The sequence below is a fragment of the Crocuta crocuta genome, unplaced genomic scaffold, assembly GCF_008692635.1.
Source record: "Crocuta crocuta isolate KB4526 unplaced genomic scaffold, BGI_CrCroc_1.0 scaffold28, whole genome shotgun sequence".
NCBI classification, from domain to species: domain Eukaryota; kingdom Metazoa; phylum Chordata; class Mammalia; order Carnivora; family Hyaenidae; genus Crocuta; species Crocuta crocuta.
Window position 1 is genome coordinate 8,030,226 of NW_027533256.1, and position 19,565 is coordinate 8,049,790.

General features: G+C 49.9%; 1 protein-coding gene across 1 annotated transcript; it reads left to right on the top strand.

Annotated features, from left to right (window-relative positions):
* The first annotated feature begins 7,822 nt into the window (after window positions 1-7,822).
* Window positions 7,823-10,951, top strand: FAM25A (family with sequence similarity 25 member A). Its single transcript, XM_077746515.1, has 3 exons — window positions 7,823-7,930; window positions 9,790-9,852; window positions 10,779-10,951. The coding sequence occupies exons 1-3, from the start codon at window positions 7,858-7,860 to the stop codon at window positions 10,910-10,912; spliced, it is 270 nt and encodes an 89-aa protein (XP_077602641.1). The 5' UTR covers window positions 7,823-7,857; the 3' UTR covers window positions 10,913-10,951.
* The last annotated feature ends 8,614 nt before the right edge of the window (window positions 10,952-19,565 follow it).

Consider the following 19,565-nt stretch of genomic DNA (forward strand, 5'->3'; position numbering starts at 1 on the left):
CCTCCTGTCTACTTCATGCCTCCCCATATGCCCTGCCCAGCCCTCTCTCAACCCCGCCCTGCACCGCATGTAGAAACCCAGCCCGACATCCAGAGTTCTGGTATTCCAAATTCGGAAACTCAGACGGACTGTCCAAGAATTCTTTTCCCATGGTCGCAACCTCAAGTCCAGACGCTCCCTTATCTGAAGTTATGTGAGCCTCCCGCTCTGTTCAGGAGTCACCCGGTCCCCATTCCCAAATCGCTCCCTCAGCTCCAGGAACCCCGCCCCTCTTAGGAGGGGATCCTCGGTCCCTAGATGCTCCAGGGGCTCCAAGAGCTGGGGCTTCGGGAACTTCTCCCCGCTAGCAGCGCCTGCAGGCTGCGAGCATCAGAGCATCCCAGGGCCGGGAGCCTGCGAGGACATCAAGTGACTGGAGCTCTCGGGGACGACCCAGAGGCGCAGCAGCAAGACTTAAAGCCCTCGCCGCACCCCCGTCCCCGCCCGCGGGGTGTTTGTGTGCCGGCCCCACCCGGCGGTGAGTCACCGGGCAGGACCGAGAAGGCTGGGACTCGCAGGGAGCAGCCGCACCCCCGGCTGGACTTGAGCTGCTTCCCAGATGCAGCCGAGAGTAGCCCCGCCCGCGACACGCCCCCGGGGGAGGAACAGCGGCGCAGGGGGCGGGGCCCGTGGGCGCGCAGCGGGCGACAGGGCAGAGTGCGTGCGCCCGTGACCCCTCCCGCGAGTACCCATGCCCGTTCGTTCGTGCCAGGACTTTCTGTTCCAGGATGGAGGCCGGCCCTTTCGTGCCGCAGGGCCCCTAGAGGGACCAGACTTCCCGCAAACTTAGTTCCCCCCACCCCAGCACGTGTCCACGCACGCGACACCAGCCTCGGTACGCCCCGCTGCTGGGTGACTCAACGTTGCCACAGGATAAGGCCCAGCCCTGGCGCCTGGCGCTGGCGGCCCCCTCCATCCGGACCCCCTGCCACATGGCGGCTGGTGACGCGCTTTCCCCTTCCCCACCTCCGAGCCTCTGCACACGCTATTCCCTCCACCCGTGAGGATCTTACTCTCAGGATGAGCACGTACGTAGCTAAGCCGTTTCCATTCAAAGATATTGATTACACGTCCCAATTCTGGGCAGATAAGAGGGAAAAGAGCAGCCTCCCCTCACGCGTTGACTCAAAGGCGGCTTCGTGGGAGGCCTCGCACGGCCTGCCGGCAGGGAGCAGTGTCGTCCTGTGGCACCCCACCCAGACCCTGGTCTCCCTGTGGGTGCAGCTCTGCTCCAGCGACCTTTCTCTTCTCCAATCTGAGACCCCTCCCAGAGCGGCCACAGGTCTTCTCTCTCTCCCCATCAGCATCTCCCATCCTCCCCCCAGGGCCAAACCAGGTTCCATCTTTGTTTCCTTGTTGCTGACTGTACCTGAAAGAACGCCTCCCCTAATCTGCAAAATGGGCCAAGGCTGCTCCCTCTGGCCCGAAAAGAAGGTCCTCGAAGAGACATCTGGGTAGTGTGGGGGCACTTCCAGCATCTCCAGGGACCCCTGCCTCCAGGAGTGAATGCCAGCGTGAGGACAGACCATCTCGGGTGTAGGCACAGCTTGAGGGAGACCCACTAGGCTGGGGTGACAGAGCCCTCACATATTTTCTGGTGTGAGTCCTTCCCCTGGTGACTCAGAGAGAAATCCCAATGGGCCCAGCAATCCCTCTTCCTCCTGTGCTCCCCAGGAGATTGCCTTAGGGATGGGTATGGGGCCCAGCTCTGGCCAGGGAGAAGGGAGGTCACATCTGAGGGCCTGGGAGCTTCTAGGAAATATTCTCCATCCTCAAAAAAAAGGAAAGACAAAGGAAGAAACAGTCCCTCCTCTTCCACTGGACATTTTTGTGGCTGGAAATGATGCTTAGAACTGTGCCAGCCACGTGTAACCACAAGAGGAACAAGCCTAAGGAAAAGCCAACTTGCCGCTGAGGGCAGAGCAGAACTACAGAAAGAATCTGGGTCCCAAGTTACTTTATTCAGTCCCTAAATTAACCAGTCCTGCAGCCTGCCATGCTAGCGAGAGGACGCAGTTTCCCTCATTGTTTGAGCTGCTGTGAACTAGGTTTTCTAACGAGACCCTTGCAGTGTGCTTCTCTGTGATGGTTGTTCGTGGGGCTGCAGCCAGGTCCCTCTACTGATGAGTGTAGGCCCAGTGCAGAGTCCGTGCCCTGGCAACGTCTGCTGCAGGAACACAGGCATGACTTCCTTTGGTTCTCCTACCAGATAACAATGAGTTTGCATGTTGTCAGATTCACCATGGATGCCATCTCTTCGGTGCAGCCCCTTCCACACCCCTGCTACCCCATGCCCCATGGAAATGCCTGTTGTCTCTGTGCCTCTCTTCTCCCCAACATTGTGAACTGTGCGGGTGGGGGCAGGGTCATGTTGGACTTGGTGTTGCTACATGTCTAAGACACAGTGGACGCAGCACCAGAGGAGCCCATGGGAACCTATAGGAGCCCAGGCCTCTCTCCATGAAGGCATGAAGCTAGTTGAGCTGAGGAGGAGCAGACTGTGGCCACTCGTTGGGTCTCAGTCAAGGATCCAAAGATCAGTTCTTCCATGAGCAGTTCCCTCCAAACGATTCCTGATTCTCCGGATTCCACTTCCTCACCTAGCTAAACACAAGGTCACTAACATTACATTTCAGTTCCACTTGACTTCTCAGCTCTGATTCCTGTTGAATTACAAATTATATAAGAGACAAGGAGCAGAGCTTTCTATTTTCCACTTTCAACCCTCTTCTCTCTCTCTCTCTCTCTCTCTCTCTCTCTCGGATGTTATTTGTCCCATTTCTAGTTTCTACTTTTTGAAAGCATTTACATTCCATTCCTCTACCCTGAGCCACACCTTCGTTTTGTCTTAGATCTAAAACTGAAAACATTACAAGCTCTCTGCCATTCCTGTTGCTAAAATATTTTTTGCTATCTGTTAGTTGGCTGGAGTTAGTCTTCTAGAAGATTCCTCATGGCGCCTGGGTGACCCAGTCAGTTAAGACTCTGACCATGGTTCGGGTCATGATTTCATGGCTCATGAGTTCAAGTTCAGTCTTGAGCTCTGTGCTGACAGCTCAGAGCCTGGTGCCTGCTTCTGATTCTGTGTTTCCCTCTCTCTCTGCCCCTCCCCTGCTTACACTCTACCTCTCTCTCAGTAAAAAATAAACATTACAAAAAAAAAGATAGAAGGCTCCTCAAGAATAAAATATTTACAGATGGACTAGGAAGACTTCTGGGATCTGAGCTCATAATTGTTATAGCCAGGCCCTTGGGTTATTGCAATGTGTCCATGAAGACTCATTGTGTTCTATTTTTGTGTTTGGCATTTGCCATTAATTTTTTTTTAATGTTTATTTTTGAGAGGGGGGAGGGGTAGAGAGAAAGGGAGACACAGAATCTGAAGCAGGCTTCAGGCTCTGAGCTGTCAGCACAGAGTCCAAGGAGGGACTTGAACTCAGGAACCATGAGATCATGACCTGAGCCAAAGTCAGACGCTCAACCAACTGAGCCATCCAGGCGCCCTGGCATTTTCTATTTTAAAAATGTTAAAAGTTAAAATAAAAACTTGATTATTATTATTTAAATAATTTTAATTTTTTTCAACTTAAAATTGACTAAATTTAAATTTAGCTAAATATGCTAATGTTAATTCCCCGCTTCTGATCATTGTATTGTGGTTGTGTGAGATGTGAACCTCCATTAGGGAAGTCTGGCCGAGGAACATAGGAAAACTGGATTACTTTTATTAAAAAATTTTTTCAGGGGCGCCTGGGTGGCTTAGTCGGTTAAGCGTCCGACTTTCGCTTAGGTCATGATCTCGCGGTTCGTGGGTTCCAGCCCCGCGTCGGGCTCTGTGCTGACTGCCAGCTCAGAGCCTGGAGCCTGTTTCAGTCTGTGACTCCCTCTCTCTCTGACCCTCCCCTGCTCACGCTCTCTCTCTCTCTCTCTCTCTCTCTCTCTCTCCTAGAAATAAATAAAACATTGGTTGCCCACATTGGTTCTGGTGGTATCACCTCGTCCTGGATTTGCACGGTTTCCCAGTCTCCTAGCTTCTCTGAAGAGAAATTTGATGTGTGTGTGTCGGTGGTGGGCTGCCTTCCTCCTCCTCTTCCTCCTCCTCCGTATGGTTTCAAGAAGGAGAAATGGGACTATTTAGAGTTAAGCTGCTGCCCTGTTACCTCCAGACCCGGCAGTTGGGCAGGCTCAGCTGCTATTCTGTTTACAGAGAACCTGCTCTCCGCCGGCTCCTCCCTGCCCTCGCCCTGGGAACCTGCCCTCCTGAACTGCATCACCAGGCTCCCTCACCCTTGGCCCCAGTTGGTTTCAGCCGATGGGGGACACATGGCTAGGTCACAGAGGGAGAGGAGAGGCGTTTGTTCCCCGTGCACCCTCCTTGCTTGACGTGGTTTGGCAGTGGCCGTGTTCCTCTGCTGCTGCTCCCGTCGGATGACCTTCTCCTAAAGCCACAGCTCTCCTCGGTGTCTGTATGGGCCTTACTCCTTACCCTTACCCCTCCAGGCCAGGGCGGTAACAGCTGTCACTATGACTGGTCCCTGGGCACCTTGCCGTCCTTTACCCTCTCTTAAGTCTGCCCACAGCTTTGTGAACAGTCCCTTCCTTAGGTACCCCTTTGATGTGCCCTCTGATTTCCAACAGAACCCTGACTGACACCCATGGATGTGTGATGTTGACATGCCGAGGGGTCACACGACGTCTGCGGGAGTCTGGATTTGGTTCCCTGTGGCTGGGAGGGGTCCGTACGCGCAGGGTACATGGGCTCAGTATATACCATGAGCTCAAATCCCTGAAGCAGAAGGAGGAGAAAGCGTAAGGAGGAGAGGCAACTGTACCACTTGACCTTCGTGACTTCCAGAGTTCAGATCACACTCGAAGTCATCATGCTTTAGACATAAGACAGCCCTGAGTATTTGACTCCTTCAACTTGTTTTATTTTTATTTTTCTGAACTGGTAATTGCCAAGTTGGCAAATTGTTATTTGAAAAGTTGGCTCTTCGTGACTTGATGATGCAGCCGCTTGATCCTTTGCCAAACTGGGCTGTTGAACAGATCCACTTGGAGGATTCGTTGGCTTCTCTGAAGGCCTGACTGTCCTGCCCCAGGGGCTGGACTTGACCTTCTGACTCACGGCAGGTGCCTGTGTTCAAGGGCTGCTCTACGGGGGCCCAGTGTAAGCCAGGCCTCTTCCAAGACAGGATGTTTCCCCCCTGAGTCATCTTCAACCTCATCCAGGCAGTAATGCACCCTGCCGGAGTCTCTGGAGCCCAGCCCCCTCGCTTCTGGATTCATCCCTGGTTAGGAGGGTCTTGGGCTGTCTCCGGGTTTTTTTTTTTTTTTTGGCTGGAAAGGAGACCACCCTCAGGGATCCACAGGCTGGGTTGAGAGAACAGGAAGCTGGTCACAGCTGGAGCTGGAAGGCCACAGGGGATGGACCTGGGCCATAGCACCAAGGTCAGGGGCCCCAGTCTGGTCGTGGTCAACTTGGCCTCTCCAGGCCCCTTGCTTTCCTTCTGCTGGGCATTTGGAGTCTTTGTCTGGACCCAGCCTTGCCCGGAGATCTGGGGCCACAATGTGTTGTCACTGGAGCCAGGGTGCTCCTCCCAGGGTGGTACATTACAGAGGAGCAGGGGCTCACGGGCAGGGAGGGTGATGCGGTAAGGGCCACAATAGTCCGACAGACGAAGAAAAGCGTATCCAGAGGCTATACTGGGCAGGGCTCTGGACTAGCCCTGGGACTGGAGCCCTGCCGAGGGGCCGGGCCCTAGCAAGGACCTACTGAGGGGCTAGTGAGCTCCACAGGAGAGGGAGAAGAGTATCGCAGGATGGGGACTGGTGCGGAGGGGTCTGTGCGGTCTGGAAGCTGTCCCAGAAACGCTGGGTGACACCACCATCCTGTCAGGGGAACAAGCATGGCGAGTGACCCTGTGGGGCTGGGGGACACACACTGCCTCAGAGGAAACAGGGAAAGAGCTTTGCTGGGTCTAGGGAAATCCCTGTGGGTCTCTCAGCTCAACTCCCACCGTGTCCTGGAAGTCGCCCCTCCCCCACCTTTGGCAGCACTGCCCTGAGCAGAAGACTCTGGAATCAGCCTGTGCGGAGGGGAGAACGGAGTCTTCTGGACCTGCTTAAGCCCCAGAGCCCCTCATTTCACAGCCCGTTCTGAGTCCACAGGGTCACACACCGCCATCTGTAACAGTGGCAAGAGTTGTCTTACTGTGTTCTTTCTCTCAAATACAGTTTAATGCCTGACCGCTCCTGCCAGTGGAGGATGGCGTGTGCGGTGCTGTGGCCCTGTGACCCAGAGTTTCTGCTGCCACAGCACCCACTGCCCACCCCCACCCCCAGCCATGGGGGCCAGCCACAGCTTGGGGCCTCCTAATACCAATCAGGAATGTGGGAGGGCCTCAGCCCTGTAGGACCCAGGCTGTGAGGGCCCAGAGTCGGGTAAACTAATTAGGGTTACCACACCCTCCTGGGTGTCTCTATGGGCTCAGGGAATAAGCATGGGGGGAGGCAAGCTCAGACTCCTGCCCCTGGCCTGGATGGCATGAGCAGGGACTTGGGAGGCCTTCTTCCATGACTCCTGGCCACTGGGGTCATAGTCCCTGGCCCTCTGCCCCCACTACTGGTCGGTCAGGGCTCACTCCCGAACAGCCCCTCTCTAGCACAATCAGTGACAAGGGGAGGGAACAGAAGTTTACTGAGACCTTGCACACATGATCCCACTGACTATCAGTGACGTGGCCAGGAAGGCATGGCTGTCCCCATTTTATAGATGAGGAAACTGAGGCTCAAGTTTGGGCTGATGACTAAGGGGAGCAGCATGTGGCATGTGGCTTGAGGCATCACTCTTCGTCCTGAATAACTAGGGAGGCAGCCTGGTCCCTTAAGCATGTGATGCATCAGGGGCCAGTAGAGTGGCCTTCTGGGAATTCTGGCCAGGGCCGGATGTACCTCCCTTAGTGTTGGTGGGGTCCTCCATCTATTTCTCTAGGACCTCCTGGGGGACACTGCCTGCCTCACTGAGCCTCTTGGAGAAGCCAGCCCCCGAGGTGCAGGGGTGCTGGGCTCTCTCCTGTGCCCCTAAGCGGGGCTGTGCAGGGACTCAGGCGCTCCTGTGAGTGAGAGGCAGCTGACTGCAAGCCAGGGATGACTGGGGTTCCGGTTAATGCTAGGTCCTTCTCAGCCTTGGGCAAGGTACCACCATGAGCCCCCCCCCCCTCAAGTTTCCAATGAAAGCTGCAGAGACACTGCAGAGCTGAGGTCCTTGGGAATGGGGAGGTCAGTGGCACCCACTCCACTCGTGTTTCTGGCCTGAGGGACCATCTGGGTCCCCAGGCCCACAGACCCCCAAGCCCCTGACTGGGACAGCCTAGAAATCCTGGGCCTTGTCTGGATACACAGCAGCGCCCAGGCTCTGGGGAGCTCGAAGTCCAGGTTGGCAGGGCAGCTGCCCCCCAGAGCCTGTCATCTCCCAGGGCACTCATGCCTCCTGGGTTGGGGGAGAGACACGTCCCAGAACTGACTTCTCTGTCCAGCCCCAGCCCTGCTCCTGTCCCTGCCCCTCAGAGGGTCCCAGAGTACGGGTGTCAGGGTCTCATACTGCCAGAGGGGCAGGGCTGCAGTCAGAGCACTGGGGCAGCCCCACCCAGCTTCGTCTTCGTGCCGTCGCCAGCGCTGACTCACCACCTGATCTCCTACTTGGCTGGGGCGGGGGCTCCTGCCTCGGAGCCCAGCGAGGCAGCAGAGGCATCTATAAAAGCACGCCGGTCCAGGCCACAGTGTCCTGCTTGGTTACCACCTGTCACCTACCGCACGATGCTGGGAGGCCTGGGGAAGCTTGCTGCTGAGGGCCTGGCCCACCGCACCGAGAAGGCCACCGAGGGAGCTGGTAAGGACCTGAGGCTCCTTTCCACCTGGGCCCTTCTCCTTAAGCTGGGGGTGGGGACAGACTCGATGGGGCCTGTTGGAAGCTGATCCCAGCAGATTGGGGCGGGCCTTGGCCCCTTGAGGAAACCTGGCCCATCAGCCGCACAAGGACAGAAAGGAAGTGAGGGGTGTGGAAGCCGAGGAGAGCAGCTTGGGTGGAGTCATGAGGGGTCCATCCACTGCCCCAAACAGGCCTCCCTTGGTTGGACCCATTTCTGGGGTCTGTGAGGCAGGAGGGACAAACTCAGAGGAGGTCCCTAGGGGCAAAAGGGGAGCCCAGATACTGGTGAGCCTCGGGTGGCTAGAATCCTCCCTTCTGGAAACCCGGGAGCCCTTCTGTATCAAAGCTGCCTGTTTTGAATATCCTATACAGGAAAAAGAAAATGGGTTTTTATTTTTAGCATCACTTTAAAGCTTCAAAGATTCCTTCACTAAGAAACCACCAAGTCTGATTCTATTCAAAGTCAGCTCCCTGGGTTTGTACAAAGGACATTTTCAATTTCTTCAAAGTCCCCAGAAACCCTTTATTAAATGAAGATTTTATTTTATTTATTTATTTTAAAATTTGAAATGTTTATTTATTTTGAGAGAAAGAGTGGGTGCAGGGGAGGGGCAGAGAGAGAGAGAGAGAGGGAGAGAGAGAATCCCAAGCAGGCTCTGCACTGCCAGCACAGAGCCCGACATAGGGCTTGAACTTATGAGCCTGAGCCAAAATCAAGAGTCGAATGCTTAACCGACTGAGCCACCCAGTCGCCTCTAAAGACTTTATTTTTTTAAATTAAATAAAATTTTTTTTAATGTTTTATTTATTTCTGAGAGAGAAACAGCATGAGCAGGGGAGGGTCAGAGAGAGAGGGAGATACAGAATGTGAAACAGGCTCCAGGCTCTGAGCTAGCCGTCAGCACAGAGCCCGACGCAGGGCTCGAACTCACAAACCGTGGGATTGTGACCTGAGCCGAAGTCAGATGCTCAACCGACTGAGCCACCCAGGCGCCCCAAGACTTTATTTTTAAGTAATCTCTACACCCAGTGTGGGGCTCGAACTCATGACCGTGAGATCAAGAGTCACATGGTTTTCCGACTGAGCCAGCCAGGCGCCCTCAAGCCCTTTCTGGAATGCAGACACCAGCAACTCTGTGCGGGAGACTAGTCCTGGCAGACATTTTATGAAAACCAGCCAGTGTCCGAGTTGGCTGTCGTCCTTCTACATGGCCGCAAACACGTCTGTATTTTGTAGGTTAGCTCTGCAGCTGGGGCGGACCGCTCTCTTGTGTCTCTCGCTGGCCCTGAGTTCGGTATCAGCCCCATTCCATAGCTAAGGGAACCAAGCTGTGCAGCGTGGAGGTGCAATCAGAACCAGGTCTTCTGACTCCCAAATCTTCCAGTTCCAGCAACTGCTATGCAAACTTTAGCCAACTCCGAGGTGGTTGCAGAGATCCCTCGGGTTGGAGGAATTGTTCTGGGGGAGGAGACTTTAAGATCTGGCATCCCCAGTGGAGTTCACCTGAGAGGTGCGGTGACCTGGGAGACAGGCCCCACCTTGGCCTCGGGTCCCCTGCTGGCATGAGGGCCTGCTCGTCTGCATTCCAGGCCTTGCCAGGCCACGGAGCATGGAGGGCCCTGTGCTCTTGTCTGACTGCCTTGGCTTGTGTCTTGGTAGCCGGGCCCACTGGAGTCTCTGAATTAAGCCAGATGGGGGTGCCTTCTCGTGAGCTGCCTCGTCCCTCCTGGGGCGGCGTCCGGGACATCCAAACGTCCTTGGCTCCACCTTGAGGAGAAGCTGGCTTGCACCGCGCTCACTGGGCTTCTCATCTTTTTAGTTCATGCTGTCGAGGAGGTGGTGAAGGAGGTGGTGGAACACGCCAAGGAGGCTGGAGAGAAAGGTACGGCTGAGGCTGGGGCCCGGGAAGGACGGAAGTTAGAGGCTGGGAGCAGCCCGTTCTTCTTTGTCTAACCCGGTCAAACCCTGACCTTGATGTTGCATCCTTTCAGTTGGTATACAATTATCTACGCTCACCCGCGGCCACAGACCGCACTTTGCTAAAGCAAGATCCATCCAGACAGTCCTTTCTGTGGGATGTGAAGGAGATGGGGTCACAAAAGACTCTGTGGCAGCAGGCTCCGACGAAACACTTCAGACAGGAAATTGTCTACGTATTTAAATATCAATTTGCATAAATGTTTATGTGTGCGTGCTGTAGTGTAACTAAGTACTTCATTCCTTACAACATGATAGGTTCCAGATGGATCCGGGGCTCAAGCATTAGATATATGAAATGGTTAAATTGTCAGGAGGGAAGGTGGTAGATTGGGAAAATCTGGGAGAGGAGAGGATCTTTTTAACTATGACAAAAAGCCTGATAGCCATAAAGGAAATATTAGGTAGATCTGACAATATAAAACTTCCAAATTTTCCATAATAAAAAAATGTGATTAGCCAAGCCAGAAGACAGACCACAAAGGGAGGAAAAACATTTGTAAATAGAAACGATGGACCAATATAAAAATGACAGAAGGGAGAAGCCGGCAGCTGACAGAGAGGTACCAGTAGGCAGTATGCCCTTGGGAGGTACAAATGCTGCCTCACTCAGAACCGGAGAAACGCGAGTTGTGGAGGGAAACAAACCACATTTGAATGCATTCCTCCAGGAGCCCCGCTCTGTCCCATCGGGGCAGAATCCAGCAGAACTAGGGAACAGTCCAGTAAGACCGCCGCGTCCCCACAGGCCACTCCAGCTGACCCTGGCCCTACCAGCTGGAAATGTTTACTTTGCTCACCGGACGTTTTATTCCTCTTTCTTCCTGACAGCCATTGCTGAAGCCTTAAAGAAGGCCCAAGAGGCAGGGGACAAAGCGGTGAAGGATGTCACTGAGACGGTGACCAACACAGTCACGAACGCCGTCACCCATGCAGCGGAAGGCCTGGGCAAGCTGGGACAGTGAGCACGCCTGCCTCCAGGGGACTCTTCCTGAATCTCAATAAAAAGCTGTGAAATGTGTACACTGAACCCTGGGTTTATTCCTATTTGGACGACAACACTGTGTATGTCCCGAGTTGTCTGCAGGGGCAGGGGGCTAGCATATGCACCTTCTGCGGGGGGAGGCAGTAGGTCCCCATGACTGATCAGCTGTGCTGCTGTCAGACTGGGACTTCCCACATCAGCAGGGAGCTCTTGAAGAATTGTTAGGGTCTGTGCTACAGTTTTTAAAGGACTGTTTCCCCAGACACTATATTTAGCTTCCAGACACCCAGCGTTTCCAGGATATCCCAAGGGAGGAACAGAATCCAGCTCACACGTTCTTTGGGTTTTCCTTGCAATGTTCTTACAGGATACAGGGAAGACAATAGACTAACCTGACTGAGAGTTTAGCTGGGCAGGCTCAGACATTTTGAGATGCTTCACGTTCTGAAAGAGACACTGGAGACGTATTTCTGCTGGACAGACGGTCACTGAATCAGGTCAAGTAGTAACTGAGTCCTCCGTTTATTGGCCGGTGAAGCCACTGTTTGGATCGCTCCCCGGAGACTTGTCAGTCCTGATTGGTGGCGGGGACCAGGAACGCTGACCTGGCCTTCTTCCCGCCGTGAGTGGTCAGCACCATAAAGGTTAAATGTGTGTAAGCAGCATTTAGCTTCACATTTGCGATTTAAATAAGGAAATGATTTGTAAAGAAAAGGCATCGCTTATTTGTCTTGCTGGAAGTTAACTTGTTCTTAGCAGAAATAAGAAGAGGTGTTTTAAGGAGTACATCACTTGCTCGCCACGTTTCTGGCTTTCTTTGAGAATTGGCTTTCCAAGTCTCTGAACAGCCCAGGAATATCCGATGTCCTGCGACTGGTCAGCTAGATTGGATTTTATATCTTGGTTTGGTTCCTGAAGACTTTTTAATTCCTCCAGGCTAAACCCCAGCTCCACACAATGAAAGCACTGTGGGCCGCAGGGTAAGCTGGCACTGCCTTTGGACAGCAGTTCCTCTTACCAGACCTTAGTGTTCAGGAGTGCACAGGTGCACAGACGCCTAGAGGGGGAACACACAGGTTCCCCTGTATGTAATAGTTAGAGTTGGAAAGAGCCTAGCATGCTGGTTAGAAATCACTTGGATGGCTGGGGTGCCTGGGTGGCTCAGTCGGTTAAGCATCCAACTTTGGCTCAGGTCGTGATCTCTCTCAGTCTGTGAGTTCGAGCCCGTTGTCGGGCTCTGTGCTGACTGCTCACAGCCTGGATACTGCTTCAGATTCTGTGTCTCCCTCTCTTTCTCTGCCCCTTCCCAACTCATACTCTGTCTCTCTCTAAAATAAACATTAAAAAAATTTTTAAGAAATCACTTGGTGGCAAGTTTTGCCCTGCTTATTAGGTGTGATGCATAATATAGAGTTGACCTCTTACTCCTAGTTTACTGTAATGCCTTAGCTTGAAGAATGGTACCTTGGCCTACATGGCCACCGATAGGGCCTGGTTAACAATTATTGCATGTATATATGAAATGAAATACCCTATGACGGTCAAGAGTGAGGAAAATGTACATATACCACATGGGAACATCTCCAAATAAGTCATAAGTTGTAAAATATGTGTGTAGAAAGAGTTTGTTTTTGTAAAGCAAACACATACTTGGGTAAGAATGGGAAAAAAACTGGTAGCATATAGATAGCAAACAGATTAACAGTGCTCATCTCTGTGTCCTTGGGGATATGAGGAATCTGCGTTTTCTGCATGATATGGTTCCGTGATGCTTGAATTTAAGAGAAAAATCAACAGAGATAGACTTTTAAATGTTGTCGAGGAGGGCTCATACTAGCTTGTTCAAGATCGTTTGCAGGTTAAGTGCTACTCAAAGTTTACTGTTTTGCAAACCTTGTTATTACCACATGGTGACAAAAGTGAAAAAACAGAACATTTAGAAACTTTCATCACAATGTGACATTGCCTGGACCTCCCGGAGTGTGATCGGCAGACAGTTCTTGTTGAACAGGGTAGAGACTGGCTCCAGTTGTTGAACTTGCAAGGCAAGTTGTATGTGAACTAGTCACATAAAGGAGGACCACATACTATGATGAATCAGATAAGCAAACAAATTTGTCCTTCACTATGGAGTTGGAGAAGCACGGCCCATGTCTCCTTAACTTCACCTTGCTGCGTGCTGTTCTAGAATAAGTACTTCCATCTTTCACTTTCTCTTTACTGTGTGTATTGTGCAACGGGACAATGACATCAGCCTCAGACAAACTCTAAATGTGCTATAAAAAGCAATGGACCGTGATGTCCGAGACACTGGTGGAGCGAGGACCTTCAAAAATTCCCTCCTCTGTAAAAGTAATGAGCAAACTGGCAAAAATATAGTCAGAACCAACTTTTTCAAAATTCTTAACTGAAGGCTTACAGCAATCCAGGGGTCATTTATGTAAAACACATTAAATAAACAAAATCTTGTTACAAAAGGCAAGCTTTGTGATGTTTTCAGCGTACTCTATTCTGTGCCACCCTTGCCCCGCCCCCACCTTTTCCAGCTCCCCTGCAGCCTTGAAAACTGCCGACAGCCTGGCAGTTACTGGAAAGAGCTGAACAGAGTGGGAGTTCCTTCAAAGCCTCACTCCCAGAGAACTCTGATTATTTCACTTGACTGGAGGTTCCTAGGAAGACCCCCATTGCAAGGCTGCCTTTATTTGTCCAGACCAGGAGCTCACTTAATGTAAACAGACTTTTCCCTCGGGCTGTTTGTCATAAGACAGTTTGAGGCAATGTTTTAAGTTGGTGGCTGTGAGGTGATATCAGTTTGGGAAAACTATAGGCTAACCAAAGAGCTTAAAAGGAAAAACTAGGGAAAGAAATGTCCACAGGGACTTTGAAAACTCAAATCTAGAATCTAAAGTCCATGCACATGGGTAGGGCTGTGCGTGCGCTCAGTAAAGACTGGAGAAGGCTTGAAGCTCTCACTCTAAACAATCTGGAGGCTCTGTGCAAGCAGGCAGTGAAACCAAGACAGGGATTTACAAACTGCCTAGCTGAGGGTTCGAGGGGAGGCCCAACCTGCGTGGACTTCCCTGGCGAAGACGGCAGACTTATTGGTTCTAGCTACTTAAAGAAATCTGTGTCCGATCATTAGCTAACCACTAAGCGGAGTAGAAACTTCAATGGCAAACACAACAAAGAAGACAGACTGTAGAATTAGTTCAGGAAAGTCACTTCACAAACGGTCAACAACCAAAAGCAACAAGCAATCTCAGGGGAAGGGGGTGGAATCTGATTTCAGAGTTGCCACCCTGTATTATTTAACATGTCTAGTTTTCAGGAAAAAAAAAAAAAAGATATGCAATGAAAGACATTACGACCCATTTAAAGGGGGAAAAATGGGAACGTGCGTGAGTAAGCTCAAATATTGGACTTACCAAAGACTTTTAAAAGTTTATTTATTTATATAATTTTAAAAAACAAGTTTATTTATTTTGAGAGAATGAGACCAGAGGAGGAGCAGAGACAGAGGGAGAGACAGAGAACCCCAAGCAGGCTCTGCACAGTCAGTGTAGAGCCCAGTGTGGGGCTCAAACCCACAAATGGTGATATCATGACTTGAGTTGAAATCAAGAGTCAGACACTTAATTGACTGAGGCAACCAGGCACCCCATTACCAAAGACTTTAAATCAACTATTCTAAACAAGTTCAAAGAGCTAAAGGGAACCACATTTACAGAATTAAAGTGTACGAGCAATACCAAATAGACAATACAAATAAAGGGATAGAAATTATCGAAAATAAGAGATTCTAGAGTTGAAAGTACAACTGAAAGAAAACATTCATTCGAGGGCCCAACAGCAGATGTGAGCAGGCATAGGATAGAATCCATGAACTTGAAGATACACTGAATGAGGTTATCTAACCTAAGGAACAGAAAGCAAAACAATTGAAAACAAAAAATAAAAAAAGAGACTTAGAGACGTGGATCATTGTCAAGAGTGCTCCCTTATGTACGATGGGAGTACCAGAGAGAGGACAGAAAGGCAGAAAGAGTATTTGAAGAGATAATGGTTGAAAACAAATTTGATGACAATTTAACTAACCTAGACTTCCAAGTTCAATGAACTCAAAGTAGGAAGACTCAAATAGATGCACACCTACACATACCCTAATCAGACTGTTCAAATCCAGAGACAGACTCTTGAAACAAAAATAAGTCATCATATGAAAGGGAGGTTCAATGAGATAAATAGGTGACTTCTCATCAAAAAACCAGAAGCCAGAGGCAACAGGCTATCCCATTCGAGGTGCTGAGTGATGTCAACCAGGAGTTCTAATATCCAGGCAACCACAGCCTTTCCACCTCATGTTGGCACAGCCTCCTTAACCCACAGGACCACCACTCCAGGATGCCGACCCTGCCGTCTCCAGGGGAGACCTGGCGGACCCAGGCCTCGATCTGTCCCACCAGCTTCAAAAGGCCCAAACAGCCCCAGGTTCCTGCAGCTCCCTGAGCACAGTGGTCTGTGCCAGTACTTGGTACTACAGGCTTCCCAGGGGAGGGTGTGCTTAGAGCAGGATGCGCTGCCATTCTGCTCCGCAGGAGACTTGCTGGGAACAGGTGTCCAAGGAAACTGGCCAAGTTGCAGCTAGACTCCCTGGATGCTTCCTGAGGTTCAACTTTAAGTGGTTTTTTTGTAGTCTCTCACTTATTTTTAATTTAGGTGAATTTTACATAATATACAATTAACTGTTTTAAAAGTGTATAGTCCAGTGGCAGCACATTCACAATGTTGTACAACCATCACTCCTAGGTCTTTATTTTAAAGTTTATTTATTTTGAGAGAGCAAGCGAACACAAGTGGAGAAGGGGCAGAGAGGGTGAGAGAATCCCATGCAGGCTCCATGCTGAGCCTGATGTGGGGCTCAATCCCACAATCGCAAGTTCATGACCTGAGCTGAAATCAAGAGTCGGAGGCTTAACCAGCTGAGCCACCCAGGTGCCCTGTCACTCCTAGTTTTAAAACTTTATCACCTCAGAAAAATACCCCATAGCCATTAAATAATGACTCCTTTATCACCCCCATGCTCTCCTCCACCCTGGCAATCACAAATCTGCTTTCTGTACCTATGGATTTCTCTGTTCTGGATGTAGCATGGAACAGGACTCCTACAATATGTGATGACCTGCATCTGGCTTCTTTTACGTAGCATGTGTTCAAGGTTCACCCATGTTGTAGCATGTTATCAGCACTCCTTTCTTTTTCAGGGGTAATATTCCACTGCATGTAGATACCACTTTGATTTTTACCAGTACAATGGGAGCTGTGGGTTTTTGTAAATGCCTATAACCTGTTTAGAGGTTCCTTCTATTCCTAGCTGCGTGGTTTGTTATGAGGTCTTGAATCCTGTCAAATGCTTTCCCCACATCTACTGAGATGGTTAGTAGGTGTTTTTGCTTTCCCCTTATTCTATTAATGGAGTGCCGAATCTCATGTCGCACCAGCCTTGCATTCCTGAGAGAAGTCCTACCTGGTCATGATGTGTAACACCCATGATGAACTGTTGGCTTTGGTTTGTTAGTATTTTGCGGAGTAGTTTTGTGTCCACATTCATAAGGGATATTGGTGTGGTCTTCTTCTTGTGATGTCTTTGTCTGGCTTTGGCATCAGAATAATGCTGGCCCCCTGGGAGGTGTTAGGAAGTGTTTCCTCACCTATTTCTTTGGAAGAGTTTGAAAAGGATTTGTGTTTTTTTTTTTTTTTTACAAATAGTTTATTGTCAAGTTGGTTTCCATATAACCATATATGGAACACCATATAACACCTGGTGTTCATCCGGGTGTGTGTTAATTCTTTAAACACTTGTTATTATTCATCAGACCTGTGTAATCTTGGGTTGGCAATGGTGTCTTAGCTGTTAACACCTAAAGCAACCAAAGTAAAAATAAAATGGACTCCATCAAAAAAAACACGAAACAGGGGCAGCTGGGTCGCTTGGTCAGTTGAGCATTTGACTTTTTTTTTTTTTAATGTTTTATTTATTTTTGAGAGAGAGAGAGAGAAACAGCATGAGCAGGGGAGAGTCAGATAGAGAGGGAGTCACAGAATCTGAAACAGGCTCCAGGTTCTGAGCTGGCTGTCAGCACAGAGCCCGATGCAGGGCTCGAACCCACGAACCGTGGGATCATGACCTGAGTCGAAGTTGGATGCTCAACCGACTGAGCCACCAAGGCGCCCCTGAGCATTCGACTCTTGATTTCAGCTCAGGTTATGATCCCAGGGTCCTGGGATCAAGCCCCGCATCAGGCTCCGAGATGAGTGTGGAACCTACTTGAGATTCTCTCTCTCTGCCCCCTCCCCTTTTTGCCTCCCTCTAAAATAACTCCCTGCCCCATAAAAAACTTTTGTTAAAGAATACCATCAAAAAATTGAAAAGACACACCAATGTAACGAAAGAGAGTATCAATAAATCATGTATCTGATAAGGGTCACATATCCAGAAAATATAAAGAACTCTTACAAACCAACAACAAAAATACAACCCAATTAGGGGCGCCTGGGTGGCTCAGGCAGTAAAGCGTCCCACTTTGGCTCAGGTCATGATCTCACAGTTTGTGGGTTTGAGGCCCGCATCGGGCTCTGCGCTCACAGCTCAGAGCATGGAGCCTGCTTCGGATTCTTTGTCACCCTCTGTCTCCCTGCCCTTCCCTCTCTAACATTAAAAAACTTTTTTTTTTTTAATAACCTAATTAAAAAATGAGCAAAGAATTAAAAAAAAAGAAAACGAAACATTTAGGGGCGCCTGGGTGGCTCAGTCGGTTAAGCATCTGATTTCATCTCAGGTCACGATCACATGGTTCATGGGTTCAAGCCCTGCATGGGCTCTGTGCTGACAGCTAGCTCAGAGCCTGGAACCTGCTTCCAATCGTGTATCTCCTTCTCTCTCTGACCCTCTCCTGCTNAGAACTGCTGGGCTCTCTATACCAGGAGTTCTCACCAGGCACCCCTCAGGGGACATTTGACAATGGGAATACATTTTTGATTGTCCTATCTGAGGGATGCCATTGGGATCTAATGGCAGAGGCCAGGGGTGCTGCCAAACACCCTACAAAGCACAGGGCAGCCCCCAAAACAAAGAACTTCCTGGCCCTGAACGTCAATAGTGCTGAGGTTAAGAAACTGCCTAAACCACTGTGGAAGGTTGGATTAAAACACAAAGAAGCCAGTAAAACTTATTTGGGGGGAAAAAAACCCCAAAACCCAACCAGAACACCTGTATTACAAAGCAAAACAAAACAAAAAACCCTAAAGAAAACTCTTTTGCAGGGGTCTCTGCACAAGGTCCACAGATGTAGCTTTCTTCATGTGCCGTGTTTTTGGCTATTTTCACGTAGAGCACCGCTAAGCAAGTTTACCAGAGAGTTTAGGGATTGATGGATTTACCTACTAAAGCCAGTGAGTTAAGATGCTAAGGTTTTTTTTTTGTTTTGTTTTAAAATAAATCCCCAATCCTAGTAAACTGAAATGCCAGACGCACCGCTTAAAACAATAACAAGACCACCACCACCACCACCACCATCCACAAGTCAAGCTTTTGTGTCTCATTTCCCCATCAGACTAATTAAACACATTTTGGGGTAGGGGTTCACGAGGCAGCATTCTTCAAGTGTAACCCAGGCTGTTGATGGCTATTTCAGAAGCACTTTAACTTTAGAGTCTTATATGTAAGTTTTTAAAGGAATTATAAACAAGTAAATAAACCGGAAAATTTCGGTGAAGCTGAAGGACTAATTGACCAGAATTTTCAAACTCCAATCCCCAGAAGCCAGAGCTGACACCAGCACTGTGCTGTCTTTATAGAGCCAGCAAACACAAACCTGGTTTTCTAACACGAGGCTCAGTAACACACATCAATGTGCATCCAATCTTTAAAAAAACCACTTATAAATGAGTCCTAATGCTAATTAGCCACAGGCCACAGCGGAAGGAAGACTTACTGATCCTCCTCCTTGCACATGACCTGATTTGACTGCCCCACCCGGTACTGCTCTAGATCCGCTGGGACTTGTTTGCCTCTCACCCCCACCCCCCATTTTAGTGCTCCACCCAGAGCGCAAGTAGACAGACCAGCTGAGGAAGGGCTCACTGCGCCCGTGGTGCCAGGGGGCCTGTTCATCCGCTGCCTGACTTGGTGCTCAGAACCGCAGAGGTGTTCTGGACAGAATCAGGACAAAACAGAGTCCAGCTCAGAGTTCCAGATTTGGCAGCTAAGTACCCAGCAGAGTTGGGTCTAGGATCCAGTTCTGCTGACCAGTTAGTAGCCTGCCTTAAGTTGTTACATTCTGTGGCTAAATTATAAAAAACAAAACCCTAATCAATGAAAACCTCCTTCATTAAAAAGACACACTAAGAATTCAGTATATAAGCTTTGAGCCCTAGAACCTCTTCCAAGAATAGCCATTGATCCTGTTCAAGAGAATGAAGCACAAAGTAATTCACAAATAAAATCTAGAAAGGTCATCATATAGAGGAAAGAAATGTTACATAGGTGGTGGCTGCAAAAATCCTAGAAACCCAACTGCAGTTTTATTATTTACTAAAAGAGGTACTATCAAACATAAAAACACAGAAGAGAAACA

Bases quoted from the DNA above. Each gene is read 5' to 3' on its own strand.
- FAM25A (XM_077746515.1), top strand. From the start codon at position 7,858: ATGCTGGGAGGCCTGGGGAAGCTTGCTGCTGAGGGCCTGGCCCACCGC. The intron at 7,931-9,789 runs GTAAGGACCTGA...TCATCTTTTTAG, and splicing joins GAAGGCCACCGAGGGAGCTG to TTCATGCTGTCGAGGAGGTG. The intron at 9,853-10,778 runs GTACGGCTGAGG...TCTTCCTGACAG, and splicing joins CAAGGAGGCTGGAGAGAAAG to CCATTGCTGAAGCCTTAAAG.